Here is a 19,490-nt window from a genome sequence, read left to right as displayed (position 1 = left end):
ACTATGAAGTATTTCTGAGACACTCTCTCATGCTTTCAACTAAAGAAAGGAAAGCCAACACTACATGGTGCTACACATGGCAACAACCTGAAATCAAGCAAAAAGTGAGGTGATTAGTGACCATTTTGTAGTTCAATTGCACTTCTTATGTTTACGTGCTGCTGGGTAGTGAGGAATGCTGGGATGGTCAAGGCTGAGGCTGGAGCCATGGAATTCTCCAGACCCCTGAACCTGGGATGCCTCTGACCTCTGTACTCACAGAGTCCTTTTTTTCTCTTTCTCGCTCCATGTTTAGTTTTGCTTTCCTATCTATTCAGCGAACGCAGTGTATTTTAAAAGCAGCTAGGCTCGTGATCAGGGCTGGTCTTTAATTCACCGGTCTAACAAAAAGAGACGCTTCCATTTACCAGTAAGTAGGTCAGTTTTTGACAGCTCTTGTTTTGGAAGTTGAATGACGCTTTAATTCATGGCTTTCCATCCAGGACTGGACAGGTGTTGGCAAAGATGGTTCCTGTCAACACCTGTTGTTCCCCGTGTCTTGTGCTTGGCGCTGCTGTGCGGAAGCTGTGTGTGTATCCTCCGACTAATGTGATTTACACACCGCAGCTGTTCTATCTTCCTTGACGTGATTTCAAGAGGTTGGCTCAGAATTAGGACTCTCAGCTGCGGAGTCGAACTCCACCTGTAACGTGAGCACATAACTAGGGACTGCCGTATTGTTAAAGGAGCTAGCTTTTGAATGAGATGTTGAAACGATGTCCAAACAGCTTTCAGAATCAGCAGCTCTTTGTTGTCCCCACTTATCACCTTCCCAGCCTCTGTCACTATCGCCACCCCTCCCTCCCCCCACCTGGTTCCACCTGCCCATCAACCCCTCCTCACCTGGATCCTCCTATCGCTTGCCAGCTCTTGCCTCACCCCTGCCCTTCACGTTTTTATACCGGCTATCCCCCCCTCTACGCTCAGTCCTGACGCGGGGTCTGAAATGTCGACCATCCCTCTCCCTCCACAGATGCCACCCGACCCGCTGAGTTCCTCCAGCGGCTTGCTTTTTTCTCCAAATGCCGTGCTCAGGTTCCACGTCACCTTATCTGGATGCGCGCAGCTTCAACGACACTCAAGCAGCTTGATGCCACCCAGGGTAAAGCAGTCCCCTTGATTAGCATGTCACCTCTTATCCTCCTCTTCTCCAAAGAGAAAAGCCCTAGCTCGCTCAACCTATCCTCATAAGATATGCTCTCCAATCCAGGCAACATCCTGGTAAAGCTGCTCTGCACCCTCTCTAAAGCTTCCACATCCTTCCAATGATGAGGTGACCAGAACTGAACACAATACTCCAAGTGTGGTCTGCCCAGAGTTCTAGAGAGCTGCAACATTACCTCGCGACTCTTGAACTCAGTACCCCGACTAAAGAAGGCGTATGAAGTGTTGGCCTTCATAACAACCCTATCGACCTGTGTGGCAACCTTGAGGGACCCCAAGATCCCTCTGTTCCTCCACACTGCTAAGAGTAGTTCTCTATTCAATTCTGGGCATATTCCAAACTTCTCCTCCCTCCACCACTAGCATCCAGTGGCTACAACATGGGCCACCCACAAAATGCACTGCTGTCGCTCGCCCATGTCGCTCCAACTGCACTTCCCAAACCCACGACCTCCAACATCAATGAGGACGAGAGCAGGAGGTGCTGTTTCCCAGCTCGACTCACACCATCCCGCATTGGGAATGTGTTGCCTTCAGTACGTCGTTCCTGAGTATAAATCCTGGAACTCCCTGCCCTGCCGTCTTCGCCGGAACTGCAGTGGTTCAAGAAGTTGACCAACTCTCGGGGGCAGTCGGGATGGGCAATAAATGCTGGCCTTGCCAGTGATGTCCACATCCTCTGGCTGTGAGGAGGAGTTACATAGAACATAGAACACTACAGCACAGTACAGGCCCTTCAGTGCACAATGTTGTGCTGACATTTTATCCTGCTCTAAGATCTATCTAACCCTTCCCTCCCACATAGCCCCCTATTTTTCTATCATTCATGAGTCTATCTAAGAGTCCCTTAAACATCCCTAATGTATCTGCCCCCACAACCTCTGCGGTCATTGCGTTCCACGCATCCACCACTCTCTGCGTAAACAAAAAACTTACCCCTGACGTCCCCCTTATACCTTCCTCCAATCACCTTAAAATTATGTCCCCTTGTGTTAGCCATTGTCGCCCTGGGAAAAAGGTCTCTGACTGTCCACTCGATCTGTGCCTCTTATCATCTGGTACAGCTCTATCAAGTCCCCTCCCATCCTCCTTCTCTCCAAAGAGAAAAGCCCTAGCTCGCTCAACCTATCCTCATAAGACATGCTCTCCAATCCAGGCAGCATCCTGGTAAATTTCCTCTGCACCCTCTCTAAAGCTTCCATATAATAAGGCAACCAGAACTGAACACAATACTCCAAGTGTGGTCTGACCAGAGTTCTAGAGAGCTGCAACACTACCTCATGGCTCTTGAACTCAGTACCCCGACTAATGAAGGCCAACACACCATACGCCTTCTTAACAACCCTATTGACCTGCGCGGCAATCTTAAGGGATCTATGGACATGGACCCCAAGATCCCTCTGTTCCTCCACACTGCTAAGAGTAGTTCTCTATTCAATTCTGGGCACAGCACTGCAATAAAGACATTGGAGGAGGTGCTGCAGAATTGTACAGGGACCAAAAGGTCAGGTTGTATTGACAAGCCTTATCTTTGATGATTTTACAAGATTAAGAAGTGATCCAGCTGAGGTGTTTTAAGATGATTAAAGCCTTTAATGGGGTAGATAGAATCTGTTTCCTGCCCAGAACAATTGGGTATAAACTTTAATTAGAGACAAGTTGGAAAAGCCACCTCTACACAAAGGGCGGAGAAAATCTGTGACTGGTGAGTCCGGGGAGGGGGTCAGCTGAAAATTTCAGATCAATTGATTTTTTTCTTGGCTTAGTGGGGAGCTGGGTTACAGTTCTAACCTAGCCTGCTCTAACTGAGTGTCTGAACAGGTATGAGAGGCGAAATGATCAACTCCTGTTGTTGTTCCAGTGTAATTTAAATTGCCAGTCCTCTGCCCCTTCTTCAACCTTCTCCTATTTATGCCGTTGAATTACTTCTATTAAATCTTCTCTGAAACTTCTCTCCTGTGGTATCTAAGACCTTTCCTGATAATGATAAGTTCTCAGTTTCAACTGAATCTACTCTGTAATCATTTATGTACTTTCTAATCCTCACAAAGCCATTCACACCATTATTCTGGAGATAAAATTTGATGTATTACGATTAAATTCCCACGTTATTGGCCGGGGAGGACACCGTAGAAGGAACATTCACACTGGGTCAATTGGTGAGTGCCTGAGCAGTCACTGTGAATGTGACTGGGAGGCATTCGGGGGATCTCTGAACGTCTGGTTAATTATTGGCACTTGGTTAATTAATGTTTGGTTCAGGCTGAATGGATGACAGACTGTGAGTGTGGAAAACCTGCCTGCATTGTGGACGTTGATCTGAGCATTTCTCATATTTCCTTACTTCATGGAAAGCCATTCAGCCCATTGAGTCTATGCCGGTTCTCGGAGCAATCGCATCAATCCCCTTCCCCTACTGGTTCACCTACACTCCCTCTCATGTGGAATTCTTCACCATCACCTTCCCAGTCCATTCCACGTCACTCTCCGTACAGCAGAGTGAAAACAGGGAGAGGACCAGTTCCGATACAGGAGCCTGAGAGCACGTACCACCAGGCTCAAGGACAGCTTCTATCCCACTGTGATAAAGACTATTGAACGGTTCCCTTATATGATGAGATGGACTCTGACCTCACGACCTACCTTGTTGTGACTTTGCACCTTATTGCACTGCACTTCCTCTGTAGCTGTGACACTTTACTCTGTACTGTTATTGTTTTTACCTGTATTACATCAATGCACTCTGTACTAACTCAATGTAACTGCACTGTGTAATGAATTGACCTGTACGATCGGTAGGCAAGAGAAGTTTTTCACTGTACCTCGGTACAAGTGACAATAATAAACCATCACCGTTCAGGAAACTCCCAGCGTGGCTTCCTCCTGTTTCACTGAAATAAAATGTTAATACCGTGAACAGTATACTGCCCAACTGTAAAGCTATTTGAAGGATGATGCAGGATTTCAGCAGCATCCAGAGCCCCAGAAATGTGAATTCAAATCCCACCATGGCAGCTGGGAGTTCAGGTTCAGTTAACAAGTCTGAAATAAGTGAAAATGATAAACTGCTGCATCTTCTCTGTGGAAAGAGAAACAAGGTGAATCATTCAGGTTGAAGGCCTTCCATCAGAACTCACCCTTCTGCCTGTGATGCTGCTGTAAGCAAGTTTTTCATTGTACCTGTACCTCCCCGTATTTGTGCACATGATGATGAACTTGGCGACTTGACTCTGGTTCTCTTCCCACAGATGCTGCCTGAGAGTGCCATCACCACTTACAAGCTTTTATTTCAGAATAAAAACAAAATCAGAGCTGGTGAACATGATACTACAGGATGTCCTTACCCACTCTGCTAGTCAGCAGGACTCCTGACATACAACAATGCTGTCGGCTCTTAACTGCCCTCTGAAGTGGCTCAGTTCAAGGGCATTAGAGATGGGAATGAACGCAGTCCTTCACAGCAATGTCCTCGTGATGTGTAAAAAAAAAAGAAATACACACACTGGGATGATCTGTGCAATTGGATCTGCATTTGAGCTCTGTGCTGTTTCCATAAGTGTTAATGTATCTTTCAGAACAGTGTGTGGCTCTTTGTACTACCCACTACCGCTGGCCAAATGGCTTCCTTCCAAGAAGACCGTTTTATTAGTAGTGCCATCCTCAGATACTTGCTTCAGTAAACATTGTTAATTAGTTTGGGATACTGCAGCAGAAGGAATATCAAGGTAATGATCCACTGAAGTAATAGGGGGCAGGGTTCCTGAAGTAAACCAGGCTGATCTGTGCAATAGGGATCTGCATTGGAGCTCTCTGCTCTTCAGGTGTGGTTTCCATTAGTATCTTGCAGGAATGTGTGTGCACCAGACTGTGGAGCAGACAGGGGACATGGTGGGTATGTCGGTAAAGTACAAGGGTCCCTCTGTGTCTGGACGGAGTGGAGGCGTTCCTGAGTGTGAGCAGCATCATCAAGGTCCTGGGCATTGGCACACAGCAGAGATGAGGTCCTGGGCATTGGCACACAGCAGAGATGAGGTCCTGGGCATTGGCATACAGCAGAGATGAGGTCCTGGGCGTCGGCACACAGCAGAGATGAGGTCCTGAGTGTGAGCAGCATCATCGAGGTCCTGAGTGTTGGCACACAGCAGAGATGAGCAAAAGAAGATGATGTTGTTGCTTTTAGTCAGGCTCAGCACACTTGAGACATTGGAGAGTTTACCACGCCACGGATGAGATTGCTTCTAAGAACTTGGTAAACACCATGAAGGAACGCCTGCAGAGGTCTCTGAGAGCCACAGGTTTGTCACATGCAGCCAGGGACCAGAGGAAGTTGTAAGTGAACACATGGTCATGTTCGAGACGTTGCCTAAAATGTGCTCATTTCACAACTTTTTAGATTGGGTGTTGTGAAATCATTTGGCAAGATATCTATTAGTCACATGTACATCGAAACACACAGTGAAATGCATCTTTTGCGTAGAGTGTTCTGGGGGCAGCCCGTAAGTGTCGCCACGCTTCCGGCGCCAACATAGCATGCCCACAACTTCCTAACCCGTATGTCTTTGGAATGTGGGAGGAAACCGGAGCACCCGGAGGAAACCCATGCAGACGCACGGGGAGAACATACAAACTCCTTACAGACAGTGGCAGGAATTGAACTTAGGTCGCTGGCGCTGTAATAGGGTCACGCTAACCACTACACTACCATGCCTGGTCAATGAGAAATCTCAGGCAAAACTGGCCCTTATATTGAAAGGAGCAAGAAGGGACCATTCCCATAGTAATGGTGGCACGGCTGAGTCAACTGGCACACTAGTAGGTCAAATGGTTGCCAAAGGTGGGAAGATTGCAAGTGATGTGGCTGTAAAATGTGGGAGGTCTTGTCAGGGGTGTTTTGGGATCCAGCATCAGGTTGCCCCTTCAAGACAGCCCAGAGTTGTAACTGTCACAGAATAAGGCACTTGGAGGGAGGTTCAGCTGCCTAAAGAAAGATGGCTACTTCCAAAGAGGAGGAAAACTAGTTGGACCAATGGATGTAAAGGCTGCACGCCAAAGAGAATGAATGTATTTGGTGTGATATACAGCCGGGGGTTGTGGTGAATGGAGTGATGGTTATTTCCAGATGTGGAGCTGTTGTGCTAGATAGTAATATTAGACAAGAATACACATGCCAGGACATACAGAGGACATTAAAGCCATGGATTTGTAGCCTTAACTGTTTAGATATCTCCCAGCAAGAACCGTACACATATGACTTCACTGCAGGAAAGCAAGTGAAGCAAACATTTCATTACAGTGGGAGTGAGATACCCAAGCAAAAGGTGTCCATTACTGCAGAGGGTACAACAACGTGGAAAGGTGGGTGTGTGGGGCACAGCATCAAGCAAACCAGAAAGGTACACCATGGTGAGATGTCCCAAAGAGGACCATCCACTTTGAACAGCCTGAGTTCAGAGTATCAAACGGAAATGGTTGAACAGAGTAATCACTGTGCTTGTAGTCCTTGATAGCAAGGAGTTCAGGGAATGAAGCTGTAATCTATTTGGACAATGCAAGGTAACCAGAGGGTCAGGACAATGGCTGTGCCATTGCAAGCATCCACAGACAAGGTAGAAGGCAAGAAGTTCAGCACAGGGTAAATAATTTCAATTAATTTAGATGCTGCTGTTGCCATGGATGTGACTACACAAGACTTTGGAAAGAGTTTGATGTCTTACAAGGCATCTGTTGTTTACAGAGTTCCGAATGGACTGAATCAAACTCAGATTGAGCTAGATGCCTCAAGGGAGGAAAGTACTGCACTGTAGAGGCAATTCAAGATCCAGTGAGTGACATTGCACAAGCTCTGGGCTCTCCGATATCATTCAATACAGTGCAGTCAAAGTGCAGCAAGATAGGCTGAAAACAGCTACGGCCAAGTTGGAAATTATCCAAAGGGGAAGGTCTAAGGAGATGACTTTCTAACTTCAGGGAGAGCAGGAAAGGGAAGAGGTTCAGCATCCACGGGAAGTCAAGAAGCCAGACAGAGCAAGAGCAGAGGTACGAAGATTAAAAGGAATCAAAGTAGAAAATGATCCATTTGGGTTTCTTGTGTTTAGTAATAGACTGACCACAATGGTAACTGCTGTAGTAGTTAACAAGCATTGTTCACCCATGTTCAGTTTAATATTACAGTTGATGTTTAGAAAATATGCAGAACTATGTGTTTGCAGCTGTGTAAAGTTAAGGTAAAGGATGTGAGATTAATTATTTTTGAAGATAATTGGAAAAGTGATCTCTGGAAATTACCAGTACTGGAATACTGCAGAGATATCAAACCTAACTTACAGCACAAAGTTGGTGGTAGACAGGACTAAAGAAATTTACGTGTGGTTCAATGAGTAATTAGTTAACTGTGTAATTTTATGGTATAACTTAATAGTTGTCAATAGTTGATGATTTGCACAAGCTTGTTGTTTTTCTTTTGAGGGGGAGAAGTATGGTTTTTGAATGTTTTTTTGTGTGCCTTTATGGACTGTGTACCTTGTGGTATGACTTCTGAAAAGTTGTTGTACCTGCCACTGCTCTAGGTCAGATGTTGACTTCCTTCATAAAAGATGTACGTTTGTTAATGACTCTATCCGTGTTACTTGCCTTAGTGAATTGCAACAGCAAATGGCTTCTGGCCACTACCTCAGGCTAAGGAAAGTTGGCCATAATTTACTCCTGATCCATGTCCATTGGCTCTTTCTGGTGGTTCAGGAGGCCGAGGATATCAGGTTACGTTTGTCAGCTGTGCTGATCTCCACCTGCCCTAGAGTTGAGTGACCAGAGATCTTGGATGAAAACAGCTGAGGTTGACTGGTGTCCACAGGGTTGTACCCCACACCATCAGGATAGAGAAGGGAGATCTCATATCCGGGGGAAAGCACAGGAGAAAATTGATACCACCTTTCCTCTGATGGGAGTTGACAGCATGACCTCAATGTTGTGTCAGCAATGGCTCAGATGGCAGCACGCGGAGGTCAGAGCCAGAGAGCTGCAGGTTCAAGCCCCATCCTAGAAACCTGAACATGAAAATCTGGCCAAGCACTCCAGGATAACACTGAGGGAGTACTGCACCATTGGAGATGCCGTCTTTCAGATGAGTCATTCAACCAAGGCACTACCTGCTCTCTTGACTGTCGAGCAAGTAGGTGCCCCCCCCATGTAACCCATTGAAGGCTACGGACCAAGGGCGTGTCAGTGGGCCCTTGGTGGTTGGCATGGACATGATGGGCTGAAGGGCCTGTTTCTGTGCTGTATGACTCTAGGACTCTGTGTTCTGGCCAACATTTATCCCCTGTTCACAAAATACATATGGTCATTAGTGGATGAAGAGCAAAAAAGTTGCAGTTGCTGTAAATCTTAAAGAAAAACACAGCAAATGCTATAAAAAGTCAGTGGGTCCAAACCAACCTCAGATACCACAACTTTTATGTAAATTTCAACTTGTAATTTTAAGTTTCAGCTTGTCTGTAAACCCACCCATGTTCCTGACCCCTGGTCTTCCTGATCCTGACTCCAGCTCTGCTGTAAACCTACCTGTGTGTTCCTAACACCAACCCTGACCTCACAAGTACAAGGATCTGTGTAAGTTAGCGGATAACGAGGACCTGGTATACTGTTGGCTTTGATGCTGTGGACCAAGTGGTCTGCTCCTGTGCCACGGCCCTCTGTGACTCTCAGCTCTTCAGAGGAGATGTGAAGAAGCAATTCTTCATGCAGGGAGGGGTGGAAATGTGGAGATCTCTCTCCACTCGAAGCACTGTGGAAGGCAGCTTGATTCAAATTCAGAAGTGAGATTGCTGCTTGTTTGGTGAGGGTGTTTGGGGATTGGGGACCACTGTGGGCAAAGCAAATTAAGGCACAGATCAGCAAAGGTCTAAATGAAAGGCAAAACAGCTGCAAGGGACTGGCAAACTTGCTTCTTTCCATGTTCCTGAGAAAACTGAGTTGTGGGCTGAGAGTGGACTCTGCTCCTCACCCGCCACCTGGTGGCTAAGTCTAGAACAGCAACTGTACAACCCAGCACAGTTAACACACGTCTTAATATGAGAACCCCATTCAAGCCAACAACGAAAAATTACGATGTGGAGACAATTGGGCATTAAAAAAAAGGGTGACGGTGTTGTTTAGCTGAGTGGATGATTAAATGTTGCTGAATGTGAGGTTGAAGCAGGGAGCTGGGCACCAGCCACAAACTGGACAGTAGGCAGCATACCTGACACATGCGCTCGAGGTTTTTTCTGGCAGTCTCTTCAACTGAACTTTTAAAACAAGAATATAACTGTGTGTGAAGTCTGCCCAACTCCCGTGGCCAAACTTAAACTTAATTTCATTCCTCTACCACCAGATGCAGACATTTTTGGAGAAACACATTAAACATTTATAATGACCGTGCCCACAACATGTGTCTGCAATATATGCTTGTATTTGTCTTTTATCACACCATTCCATTTTTGATTGGATGCTGCCTGGTTTGGAGAGTATGCACTATGAGGAGAGACTAAGGGAGCTAGGGCTTTACTCTTTGGAGAGAAGGAGGATGAGGGGAGACATGATAGAGGTGTACAAAATATTAAGAGGAATAGATAGAGTAGACAGCCAGCGCCTCTTTCCCAGGGCACCAGTGCTCAATACAAGAGAGCATGGCTTTAAAGTAATGGGTGGGAAGTTCAAGGGAGATATCAGAGGAGGGTTCTATACCCAGAGAGTGGTTGGGGCATGGAATGCGCTTCCTGGGGTGGTGGTGGAGGCAGGTATATTGGTCAAATTCAAGAGATTGCTGGATAAGCATATGGAGGAATTTAAAATAGAGGGATATGTGGGAAGAAGGGGTTAGATAGTCTTAGGTGAGGTTTAAAGGTCGGCACAACATTGTGGGCTGAAGGGCCTGTATTGTGCTGTACTGTTCTATGATTCTATGATTCCATTCAAATCCATCTCCTCTTCATTGTTTCATTGCATGATCTTGTCATGCAAACCCACTGTTTGTGGTCACAGGGACCAGAGGCAGCCAGAGGTTCTGTGTGTTGGTCACAAATAATCTGGAAATAAACTGTGCAAGTTCCATGCCTGGAGATTGTTCCCTTAAAACTGCATCATTTAGTGATCTAGATATGAAAACTGGGCGTTCCATTCAGTGAGTTCGGGATTCGTGTGATCACCATATGTCAGTCTTGTTTGTGAAATTTCCAGATACCCGTGTACAGGAAGAGCACAAACATGCTTTTAACTGAGCTAGTTATGATGTTGTTGTAAACATCATGAGCATGTTTACAGAGAGCATCTTGTGTTAAAGGATTTTTCTGTTTAATTCTCAAAAATGCACACCCTTTTAGTATAAGTGGCTTAAAAGTGCAGACCAATATAATTTGAGACTATTGTCCATTTACGTAAATGCTTTACATCAACTTACAATCCATTGTGTACTTAAGTATACAGTCCAATATATTTTGAGTCTGTTGCACATTAATGTCCCTGTTCTCATATGTTCTGTAAAGCCATTGTATATTTGGATTATGGAGTGCTTATTGACGCATCCAAGGAAAGGGTACTGTAATTTTATTTAAACATGATGCCAAGCCAAATCTGACCTTGCAGATGTGTGTGAGGTGAAATCAGTTTTTTGTACATCATTCTGATACTGCATTAACCAACACTTATTCTCATCCACAGGGACAAGCACATCGCAGACTTTACCCTGGAGTACGTCAAGGTATGTAATCTCTTCCAAGATATCGTGCATACGATGAGTGGATTTACTGTTAGTGTAACTGCCTGATGGCTCTGCTTTGAGAGTGGAGTTGCTTTCCATGCCTTGAGCCCCGAGCATGTGTTTGCCTTACTCTTTAAAGACTGCAATTATGCCACAGCTCCCTGGAAGTTTAATTCCCTTTAAGTGCCACAATGACCAAACTGTTTGTGTTAATCTTAGCAACTGCAATAAATGGGTCACAGAGCAACTTAAAACCCCCAATCACGTATGCATCCCATGAGTAGATGGAGCATTGTGTGCGGCCTGTTTGTTTTGTAGAGTTGCTGGGAGCTGATCAATCGACACTCCATGTGAAGTCTATCAGTTATTGATCTGCTTGGTGATCTAACATTCAGCGCAGCCTCTGTTGATCCAGGAAACCAAAAGCACAAAGTGGAATGAACTGAAGCCTGGGATCAGGGTTCTAGACGGTATTGGTATTGGTTTATTATTGTCATATGTACCAAATTTGTTTGTGTGCCATCCAGACAGATCATTCCATACATCGAGGTGGTTAAAAAAAACCAGAATGCAGAATAAAGTGTTACAGTTACAGGGCAAGTGCATTGCGGGCAGACAATAAGGTGCAAGGGTCACGGCAAGGTAGATTGTGAGAAAAAGAGTTTCCCATCTTTTAGCGGATGAGAGGTCAATTTGGGCATCTGATAACGGTGGAATAGAGGCTGTATTTGAGCTTGGTCGTTCATGCTCTGAGTTTTGTATCCTCTGCCTGGCAGGAGAGGGGCAAAGAGAATGACCAGGGTAGGAAGGGCACTTGATTACGTTAACTGCTTTCCTGAGGCAGCAGGAAGTGTACACGTTATACGCACCTTCACTGAGAGCCAAACGTTTCAGTTCCTGATCTGTGGCTTTTTAAAGGCCATGTTTGTGAAATGGCTTCTTTAGGAAATTGGTAGATTATTGCAGTAGATCAGCTGTTCTGGGCAAGATTAAACTGTCAACAAGTCGGACAGGAATTCTTACAGACAAGGAGCTGCTTTGTGTTGGCTTGTGGGATTTAGAAAGCCCTGCGAACTAAATAATAGGGAGCACTGACATTTCAACGTCAGACCCGGTCACACAATCTGAGGGGCTCCTGCCTGCTGGAACAGTGAGGCTGCAAAGGTGCCAGGGGTCAGTGCGTGACTGCTAGATCCCAGCCGGACCACACTGGACCCTTTCTAACAGCAGGCTCAGACGTGCCAGGGAAACATGGGTAGCAAAGCTGTTCCCAGCAGTTTCAAACTCTCTCCAGTTCCCCTTTGATGTGAGGAGCAAGAGGGGGGACAAAGCAACAAGAACCACAAAGTGTTTGTTTATGGTGATTACAGAATCAGATAACATGAGTGGCCGAGTAATTAGAGCAGATTGCCACATGGACCAGGAAGAAATAACATTGAAGTGATCTAAGAGCAGTTTAATTAGGTAATTCTTTCAATTCTGGCCTCTTGTGCTTTCCTGAATTGCTTCACTCCGTCACCTCTTCATGTCTGACTAGGATTTAAACTCTGGAATTTCTTCCCTGAACCCCTTGCCCTCCCTCTCCTTGTTGGAGACACTCCTTAAAGCCTACACTTTGATCAAGCATCTGTCTTAATAGATCTCCATGTATTTCTTGAATTTCCTTACAACGGAGACGGAGGCCATTCGGCCCATCACGTCTGTGCCAGTTCTCAGAATGGTGCCTTCAGTCAAGTCAGGTTTATTGTTGTGTGCACAAGTGCGGCGAGGTACAGGTAGAATGAAAAACTTGCTTGCAGCAGCATCACAGGCACATAGGTTCAGGCAACGCATAGAACGTAAGTTATACATATGTTATACATCAGTTATACAAGACAGTGATTAAAAAAATGACTGTCCAAAACAAGATATTAGTGCAAAGGAAAACACAAGTCCGAGGCAGTGCAAGAGGTGGTCCGTAGTGTTCCGTTGCTGAGGTAGGGTTAGGGTTGTGCGGGTCGGTTCAAGAACCTGATGGTTGTAGGAAAATAGCTGTTCCTGAACCTGGTGATGTGGGACTTCAGGCTTCTGTACCTCCTGCCTGATGGTAGCAGCTAGAAGAGGGCATGACCTGGATGGTGGGGATCCTTGATGATATGTGCCCCCTTCTTGAGGCAGCACCTCCTGTAGATGCTTTTAATGGTGGGGAGGAGTGTGCCCATAATGGACCGGGCTGTGTCCACTGCTTTCTGCAGCCTCTTGCAATCCTGTGCATTGGAAATGCTGCACCAGGCCATGATGCAACCAGTCATTCCCACACTTATTTCCCCGCAACCTATTCTCTCTCACGTGCTCACCAACTCAACCCTGATTCCACTGACACTCGCTTACGCTTGGGGTAATTTACAGCAGCCAATTACCCTACCAACCAGCAAATCTGTGGGACGTGGGAGGGAACTGGAGAATCCGGGGGGACATACGTACGATCACAAGGAAGATGTGCAAACTCCACACAGGATACACCAGGGGTCAGGATCGAACGTGGGTCACAGGAGGAGTGAGGATCTCTACCAGCTGCTACACTGCGTCTATGCCAAGCAGAGGCTGGTTGAAATTTGGAACACTTCTCCCCACTGGCAATTGTTGCTGGGTCAGTCACTAACTTACGTCTAAAATATTAAATATTGAAGTATTAAATAACCTTCTACCCTTGCCCTAAGCCTATGCCCTCTAGTTTTAGACACCTCTGCTTTGGGGAGAAGTCTTTTGCTACACTATCTGTGCCCTTCATAATTTTGTACACTTCTATCAGGTCCCATCCCACCCCACCCACTCCCCCACCCCCCCCCCCACCCCTCCAAGAAGAACAAACCCAACCAATCCAGTCCCTTCTAACAGCAATGCTCCATCCCAGGCAATGTCTTGGTGAATCTCCTCTGCACCCTCTCCAATGCAATCACACCCTTCCTATAGTTGTCAGCCAACACTGCCCAGAGCTCTCCAGCTGTGGTCTAACTAATGATTTATAAAGTTGTGCCATAACTTCCCTGCTTGTATATCCTGTGCGCTCCAGCTAATGAAGACAAGTATCCCATACACCTTCAACACCTTATCGAACTGTGCAGTCCTTAAGAGCTCCATCCATTCTCTGCAGCAGGTTTTCTCCCTTCCTAAGGACCCTGCCTCCTCTTTGTGGCCGTGCTTTCATCCTTCATCCCCCGATATCTTCCTCCCCCCCCCCCTCCTGCTTGTGCCTGTGATGCTGCTACTGCTGCATGCAAGTTTTTCATTGTACCTGTACTTCACCATACACCTGTGCACATGGCAATAAACTCGACTTGACTTGCTTTGTGCCTGTATTGTTTCTCTACTGCCCTGTGAAGGGGTTTCAGAGTCGAGTTTGTATGCAAAGGCAGTAACCTGGGTTCAATCCTGACCTTGGGTGCAGTCTGTGTGGAGTTTTCACGTTCTCCTGTGGGTTTCAAGAGATTACTAGATAAGCATATAGAGGAATTTAAAATAAAGGGATATGTGGGAGGAAGGGGTTAGATAGTAATAGGCGAGGTTTAAGGTTGGCACAACATTGTGGGCTGAAGGGCCAGTATTGTGCTGTACTATTCTATGTTCTATATTTCCCCTTTGGTGCCCTGGTTTCCAGCAAAGTCCCAAAGACTGTAAATTGACCCTCATGAATAGTTGTCTGGTTAAATCTGTGGGGAGTGTGGAGACAATAAAAAAAGAGATTCCTATAGACAGGTGGTTGATGGCTAGGATGGACTCAGTGGACTGAAGGGCCTGTTTCAGTGCTCTTTGACGTGATGGCTCTTTAAATTTACATTAGCTGCTGTTGTCAAGCTGTAGGCTGTTGTTCTGAAGCTGTAGGGCACTTGTTGCAAGACTTAGCCACTGTTAATTATCATGTTTTACCAATCTCAAGGAATTTTGGGTGTAACCAGCTCACCAGAGAGCTGACAGTGTGTTGAAATACTGTCCAACGTGGGTTCACTGGTACACAGGAAAATTAAATGGAAGGAAACAGTGCAAGCTGGTGCACTCTAGTGGTAACAACCAGATACTGCTTTGTATGGATCAGTCACATTTAAACAATCAGTCAGTGCAAGAAAAAAAATACATGTCTTCTACTTGTAAAATGAGCACCATTGGGTCTGGACTGTTCCTATGTTATAAATAACTCTGGATCTCAGCTCTGGACAGAAGAATGCTGTCTATGGATGAGACTAGTCCAGAAATAAGTGGTCTGTAATAAGATAAGATTTCTTTATTAGTCACAAGTACATCAAAATACACAGTGAAATGCATCTTTTGTGTAGAGTGTTCTGGGGGCAGCCCGCAAGTGTCGCCACGCTTCCGGCGCCAACGTAACATGCCCACAACTTCCTAACCCATACGTCTTTGGAATGTGGGAGGAAACCCGCGCAGTCACGGGGAGAACGTACAAACTCCTTAAAGACAGCAGCCAGAATTGAACCCGGGTTGCTGGCGCTGTAATAGTGTTACGCTAACCGCTACACTACCGTACCTACCCATATGGCGACAAGAGGAAAAAAGGACGAACAGAGTTAGTCATGGCCTTTGGAGGAAATGAATTAGACTCAGTGCAGGCAGCAACTCCTGTTTACAGTGTAAAATTCTTTTGCAGTACTCAAGGCAAAAGAATTTTATCTAAAATCTGATACCTAAATGCAATCAGGTCCTGTGTACGTGGATCACTCAAACTGTTGCTCTGGGTTGGCGCACTGAAGCTGTCAAATGACAGCAAGAAATACTCTGATTACATGCACAGAATGGAGGTGTGCACCTGAAGCCCAGGAACAACATGAGGGCCCCACAGTGAGGGGGACCCTGAGTTAAAGGTGAGCAACCTTCCCTGGTCCACCGTTGTGGGACCCAAGGAGTCCAACCTCAATCAGGTGGGTGTCTTTCAATTTAACATGGAGTCTGCACCCCAAACCCAACCTTCACGGCCAGCGTTGTTCGGACACCCTGTACTGTTCGCACAATCCCCTGCTACTCTCTCCCCCTCCTCTGCTCTGGCCCCTCCTTGCACCTTCCCTCCTAAACTGAGTGATTCAGGAACAGCTTCTTCCCCTCCATCATCAGATTTCTGAATGACCCGTAAGTCCATGAACACTACCTCGCTATTCCTTTTTTTTTGCATTATTATAGGGTGGTTAAGAAGGCTTATGGAATGCTTGCTTCCATTAATCGAGGTATTGAGTATAGGAGTCAAGAAGTTATGATGCATCTCTATAGAACTCTGGTTAGGCCACATTTAGAGTATTGCATGCAATTCTGGTCACCTCACTATAGGAAGGATGTCGAGGCTTTAGAGAGGGTGCAGAGGAGGTTTACCGGGACACTGCCTGGATTCAAGGCCATGTGTTATCAGGAGAGGCTGGACAAACTTGGGCTCTTTTCTCCAGAGTGGCGGAGGCTGAGGGGTGATCTGTTGGAAGTGTATAAAATTATGAGGGGCATAGATAGGGTGGACAAGCAATGTCTTTTTCCCATTATTAAGCGATCCAATACCAGAGGGCATGCATTTGTGAGAGGGGGTAGGTTCAGAACAGACGTGAGGGACAAGTTTTTCACTGAGAGAGTGGTGGATGCCTGGAATGCATTGCCTGATAGGGTGGTGGAGGCAAATTCACTGGGGGCTTTTAAGAGGGGCTTGGATGGGCACATGAATGAGAGGAAAGTGGAGGGAAATGGGCATTCTATAGGTAGAAGGGAATAGCTATGTCGGCACAACATTGTGGGCTGAAGGGCCTGCCCTGTGCTGTACTGTTCTATATTCTATTTATTTTTGGAATTTATAGATTTTTATGTCTTGTTCGATATTGCTGCTGTAAAGCAACAAATGTCATGTTACATGTCAGTGATAGTAGATCTGATTCTGATTCCTTCTCCTTGTGCTCTCTTTGCCTTCTCACGCCCTCCTCCACCCTCCCCTCCCCTCCCACCTCACTGTTCCCTCTCTCATCCCACCTCACTTGCTCCCCTCTTCTCCTCCCCTGAATCCCTGCAGACACATCCACCACCACGTCACATCTCACCCTGGGTGCGGGTTGGGAGGAGGGAGTCACTGGGGGCTCTGCTGTGTGGATGGGCTCGTTTCCTCTGTGGGCAGGGAGATCTTGGCTGGGGCTCTTGAACGTTCCACACCCAGTGAGCAGACAGGGAACCGACAAAGGAGCCTCAGCTGGAATGTGTTGTTGTGCCCGTAAATTCATTAATGTGCAGTTTAAACATTGTGTAACATTGAAACTCTAATTAGTCATAATTACTGTTTGTCACTGCAGTTAATGATCTAGTTCCTGGGCTGTGTTGTTACTGTGAGCTTTGAGGACGCGTTCCGTCGGAGGGCGCTGTGATCTCCTGTGGAGCAGGTGCTCTGTCAGGGAAGGACAGTTTGGTATCTCCAAAGAGGCCTTTATGGCCTGGGGACGTTTTAAATCACTTACAAGAGTCTTGAGGTGTTGTAACAGGGGGAGAATTTACAGCCACGTTATACACAGCGAGCTCTCACAATCAGAGAAATAAAGGACTGCAGATGCTGGAATCTAGATGAAAAACACGATGATGCTGGAGGAACTCTTTGTCCCCTTCTACCCCTCTCTCTGAAGGCAGCATCCATGGAGAAAAGCAGTCAGTCATCAACATTTCGGGTCAGATGTTGATTAAATGCACTCCAAGGTTAAGCCCCTGCTCTTTAACATGGTGCCAGGGAATCAGTGACATCCACCTGAGAGCGTAGATGCCCTTGACTTGACATCTGACAGTGCAGCTTTTCCTCAGGGCTGAGCTACGACATCAGCTGGACTCGTGAACTTGGCTATCTGGTGTGGGACTTGAACCCGCGACCTGACTCGAGAGCAAGAGTGCTACTGATTCACAGCTGGCAAGCAAACCAAAGTTAAGCACCGTCCAAGGCCACATTCCTCCCAGGCCTCTTCCAGCAGCAGATTGACAATCAGCGCTGGCAGAAAGCCTCTCAGATCAGGCCCAGTCCCAGCACTTGGTTCATGGTTTCAGTCAGGGCAGAAGTGAGGACAGGGAATTGGAGAGCATCCAAGTCAAACTTCTGAGACTTCCACCAACAGTAATGATAAACGAGAAGTAATTGCCTAAAGCTTGTATGGCTTTTTCTCTTTCTTTCAGTCACACGCACTGTTTCCCTCTCCCTCTCTCTCTCTCTCTCTCTCCCCCTCTCCTTCTCCCTCTCCCTCTCTCCTTCTCCCTCTCTCTCTCTCTCCCTCTCCTTCTCCCTCTCTCTCTCCCTCTCCTTCTCCCTCTCTCTCTCTCCCTCTCCTTCTCCCTCTCTCTCTCTCCCTCTCCTTCTCCCTCTCTCTCTCTCTCCCTCTCCTTCTCCCTCTCTCTCTCTCCCTCTCCTTCTCCCTCTCTCTCTCCCTCTCCTTCTCCCTCTCTCTCTCCCTCTCCTTCTCCCTCTCTCTCTCTCCCTCTCCTTCTCCCTCTCTCTCTCTCCCTCTCCTTCTCCCTCTCTCTCTCTCCCTCTCCTTCTCCCTCTCTCTCTCCCTCTCCTTCTCCCTCTCTCTCTCTCCCTCTCCTTCTCCCTCTCTCTCTCTCCCTCTCCTTCTCCCCTCTCTCTCTCTCTCTCTATCTCCTTCTCCCTCTCTCTCTCTCCTTCTCCCTCTCTCTCTCTCCTCCCTCTCTCTCTCTCCTTCTCCCTCTCTCTCTCTCCTTCTCCCTCTCTCTCTCTCTCCTTCTCCCTCTCTCTCTCTCTCCTTCTCCCTCTCTCTCTCTCTCCTTCTCCCTCTCTCTCTCTCTCCTTCTCCCTCTCTCTCTCTCTCTCCTCCCTCCCTCTCTCTCTCTCTCTCCTCCCTCCCTCTCTCTCTCTCTCCTCCCTCCCTCTCTCTCTCTCTCCTCCCTCCCTCTCTCTCTCTCTCTCTCCTCCCTCCCTCTCTCTCTCTCTCTCCTCCCTCCCTCTCTCTCTCTCTCTCCTCCCTCCCCCTCTCTCTCTCTCTCCTCCCTCCCTCTCTCTCTCTCTCTCCTCCCTCCCTCTCTCTCTCTCTCTCCTCCCTCCCTCTCTCTCTCTCTCTCCTCCCTCCCTCTCAATCTCTCTCTCCTCCCTCCCTCTCTCTCTACCTCTCCTTCTCCCTATCTCTCTCCCTCTCCTTCTCCCTCTCTCTCTCTCCCTCTCCGTCTCCCTCCCTCTCTCTCGCTCTCTCCTTCTCCCTCCCGCTCTCTCTCTCTCCTTCTCCCTCCCTCTCTCTCTCTCTCTCCTTCTCCCTCCCTCTCTCCTCTCTCTCTCTCTCCTCCCTCCCTCTCTCTCTCTCTCTCTCCTTCTCCCTCCCTCTCTCTCTCTCTCTCTCCTTCTCCCTCCCTCTCTCTCTCTCTCTCTCCTTCTCCCTCCCTCTCTCTCTCTCTCTCTCCTTCTCCCTCCCTCTCTCTCTCTCTCTCTCTCTCCTTCTCCCTCTCTCTCTCTCTCTCCTTCTCCCTCTCTCTCTCTCCTTCTCCCTCCCTCTCTCTCTCTCTCCTTCTCCCTCCCTCTCTCTCTCTCTCCTTCTCCCTCCCTCTCTCTCTCTCTCTC

General features: G+C 47.1%; 1 protein-coding gene across 4 annotated transcripts in view; it reads left to right on the top strand.

Moving 5' to 3' along the window:
* The window catches only part of bcar3 (BCAR3 adaptor protein, NSP family member), a 158,276-nt gene that overhangs the window by 86,297 nt on the left and 52,489 nt on the right, over positions 1-19,490 (top strand). For all 4 annotated transcript variants that reach the window (XM_052011192.1, XM_052011191.1, XM_052011194.1 and 1 more), the window contains one exon: positions 10,900-10,939. In XM_052011192.1, the coding sequence (XP_051867152.1) occupies positions 10,900-10,939 (40 nt within the window). The remainder of the gene's footprint in view (positions 1-10,899; positions 10,940-19,490) is intronic.

The sequence above is a fragment of the Pristis pectinata genome, chromosome 3 (assembly GCF_009764475.1).
Source record: "Pristis pectinata isolate sPriPec2 chromosome 3, sPriPec2.1.pri, whole genome shotgun sequence".
Lineage (NCBI taxonomy): Eukaryota > Metazoa > Chordata > Chondrichthyes > Rhinopristiformes > Pristidae > Pristis > Pristis pectinata.
Note: the sequence above shows the minus strand (reverse complement) of the source record. Positions and strands in the feature narration are given on the sequence as shown.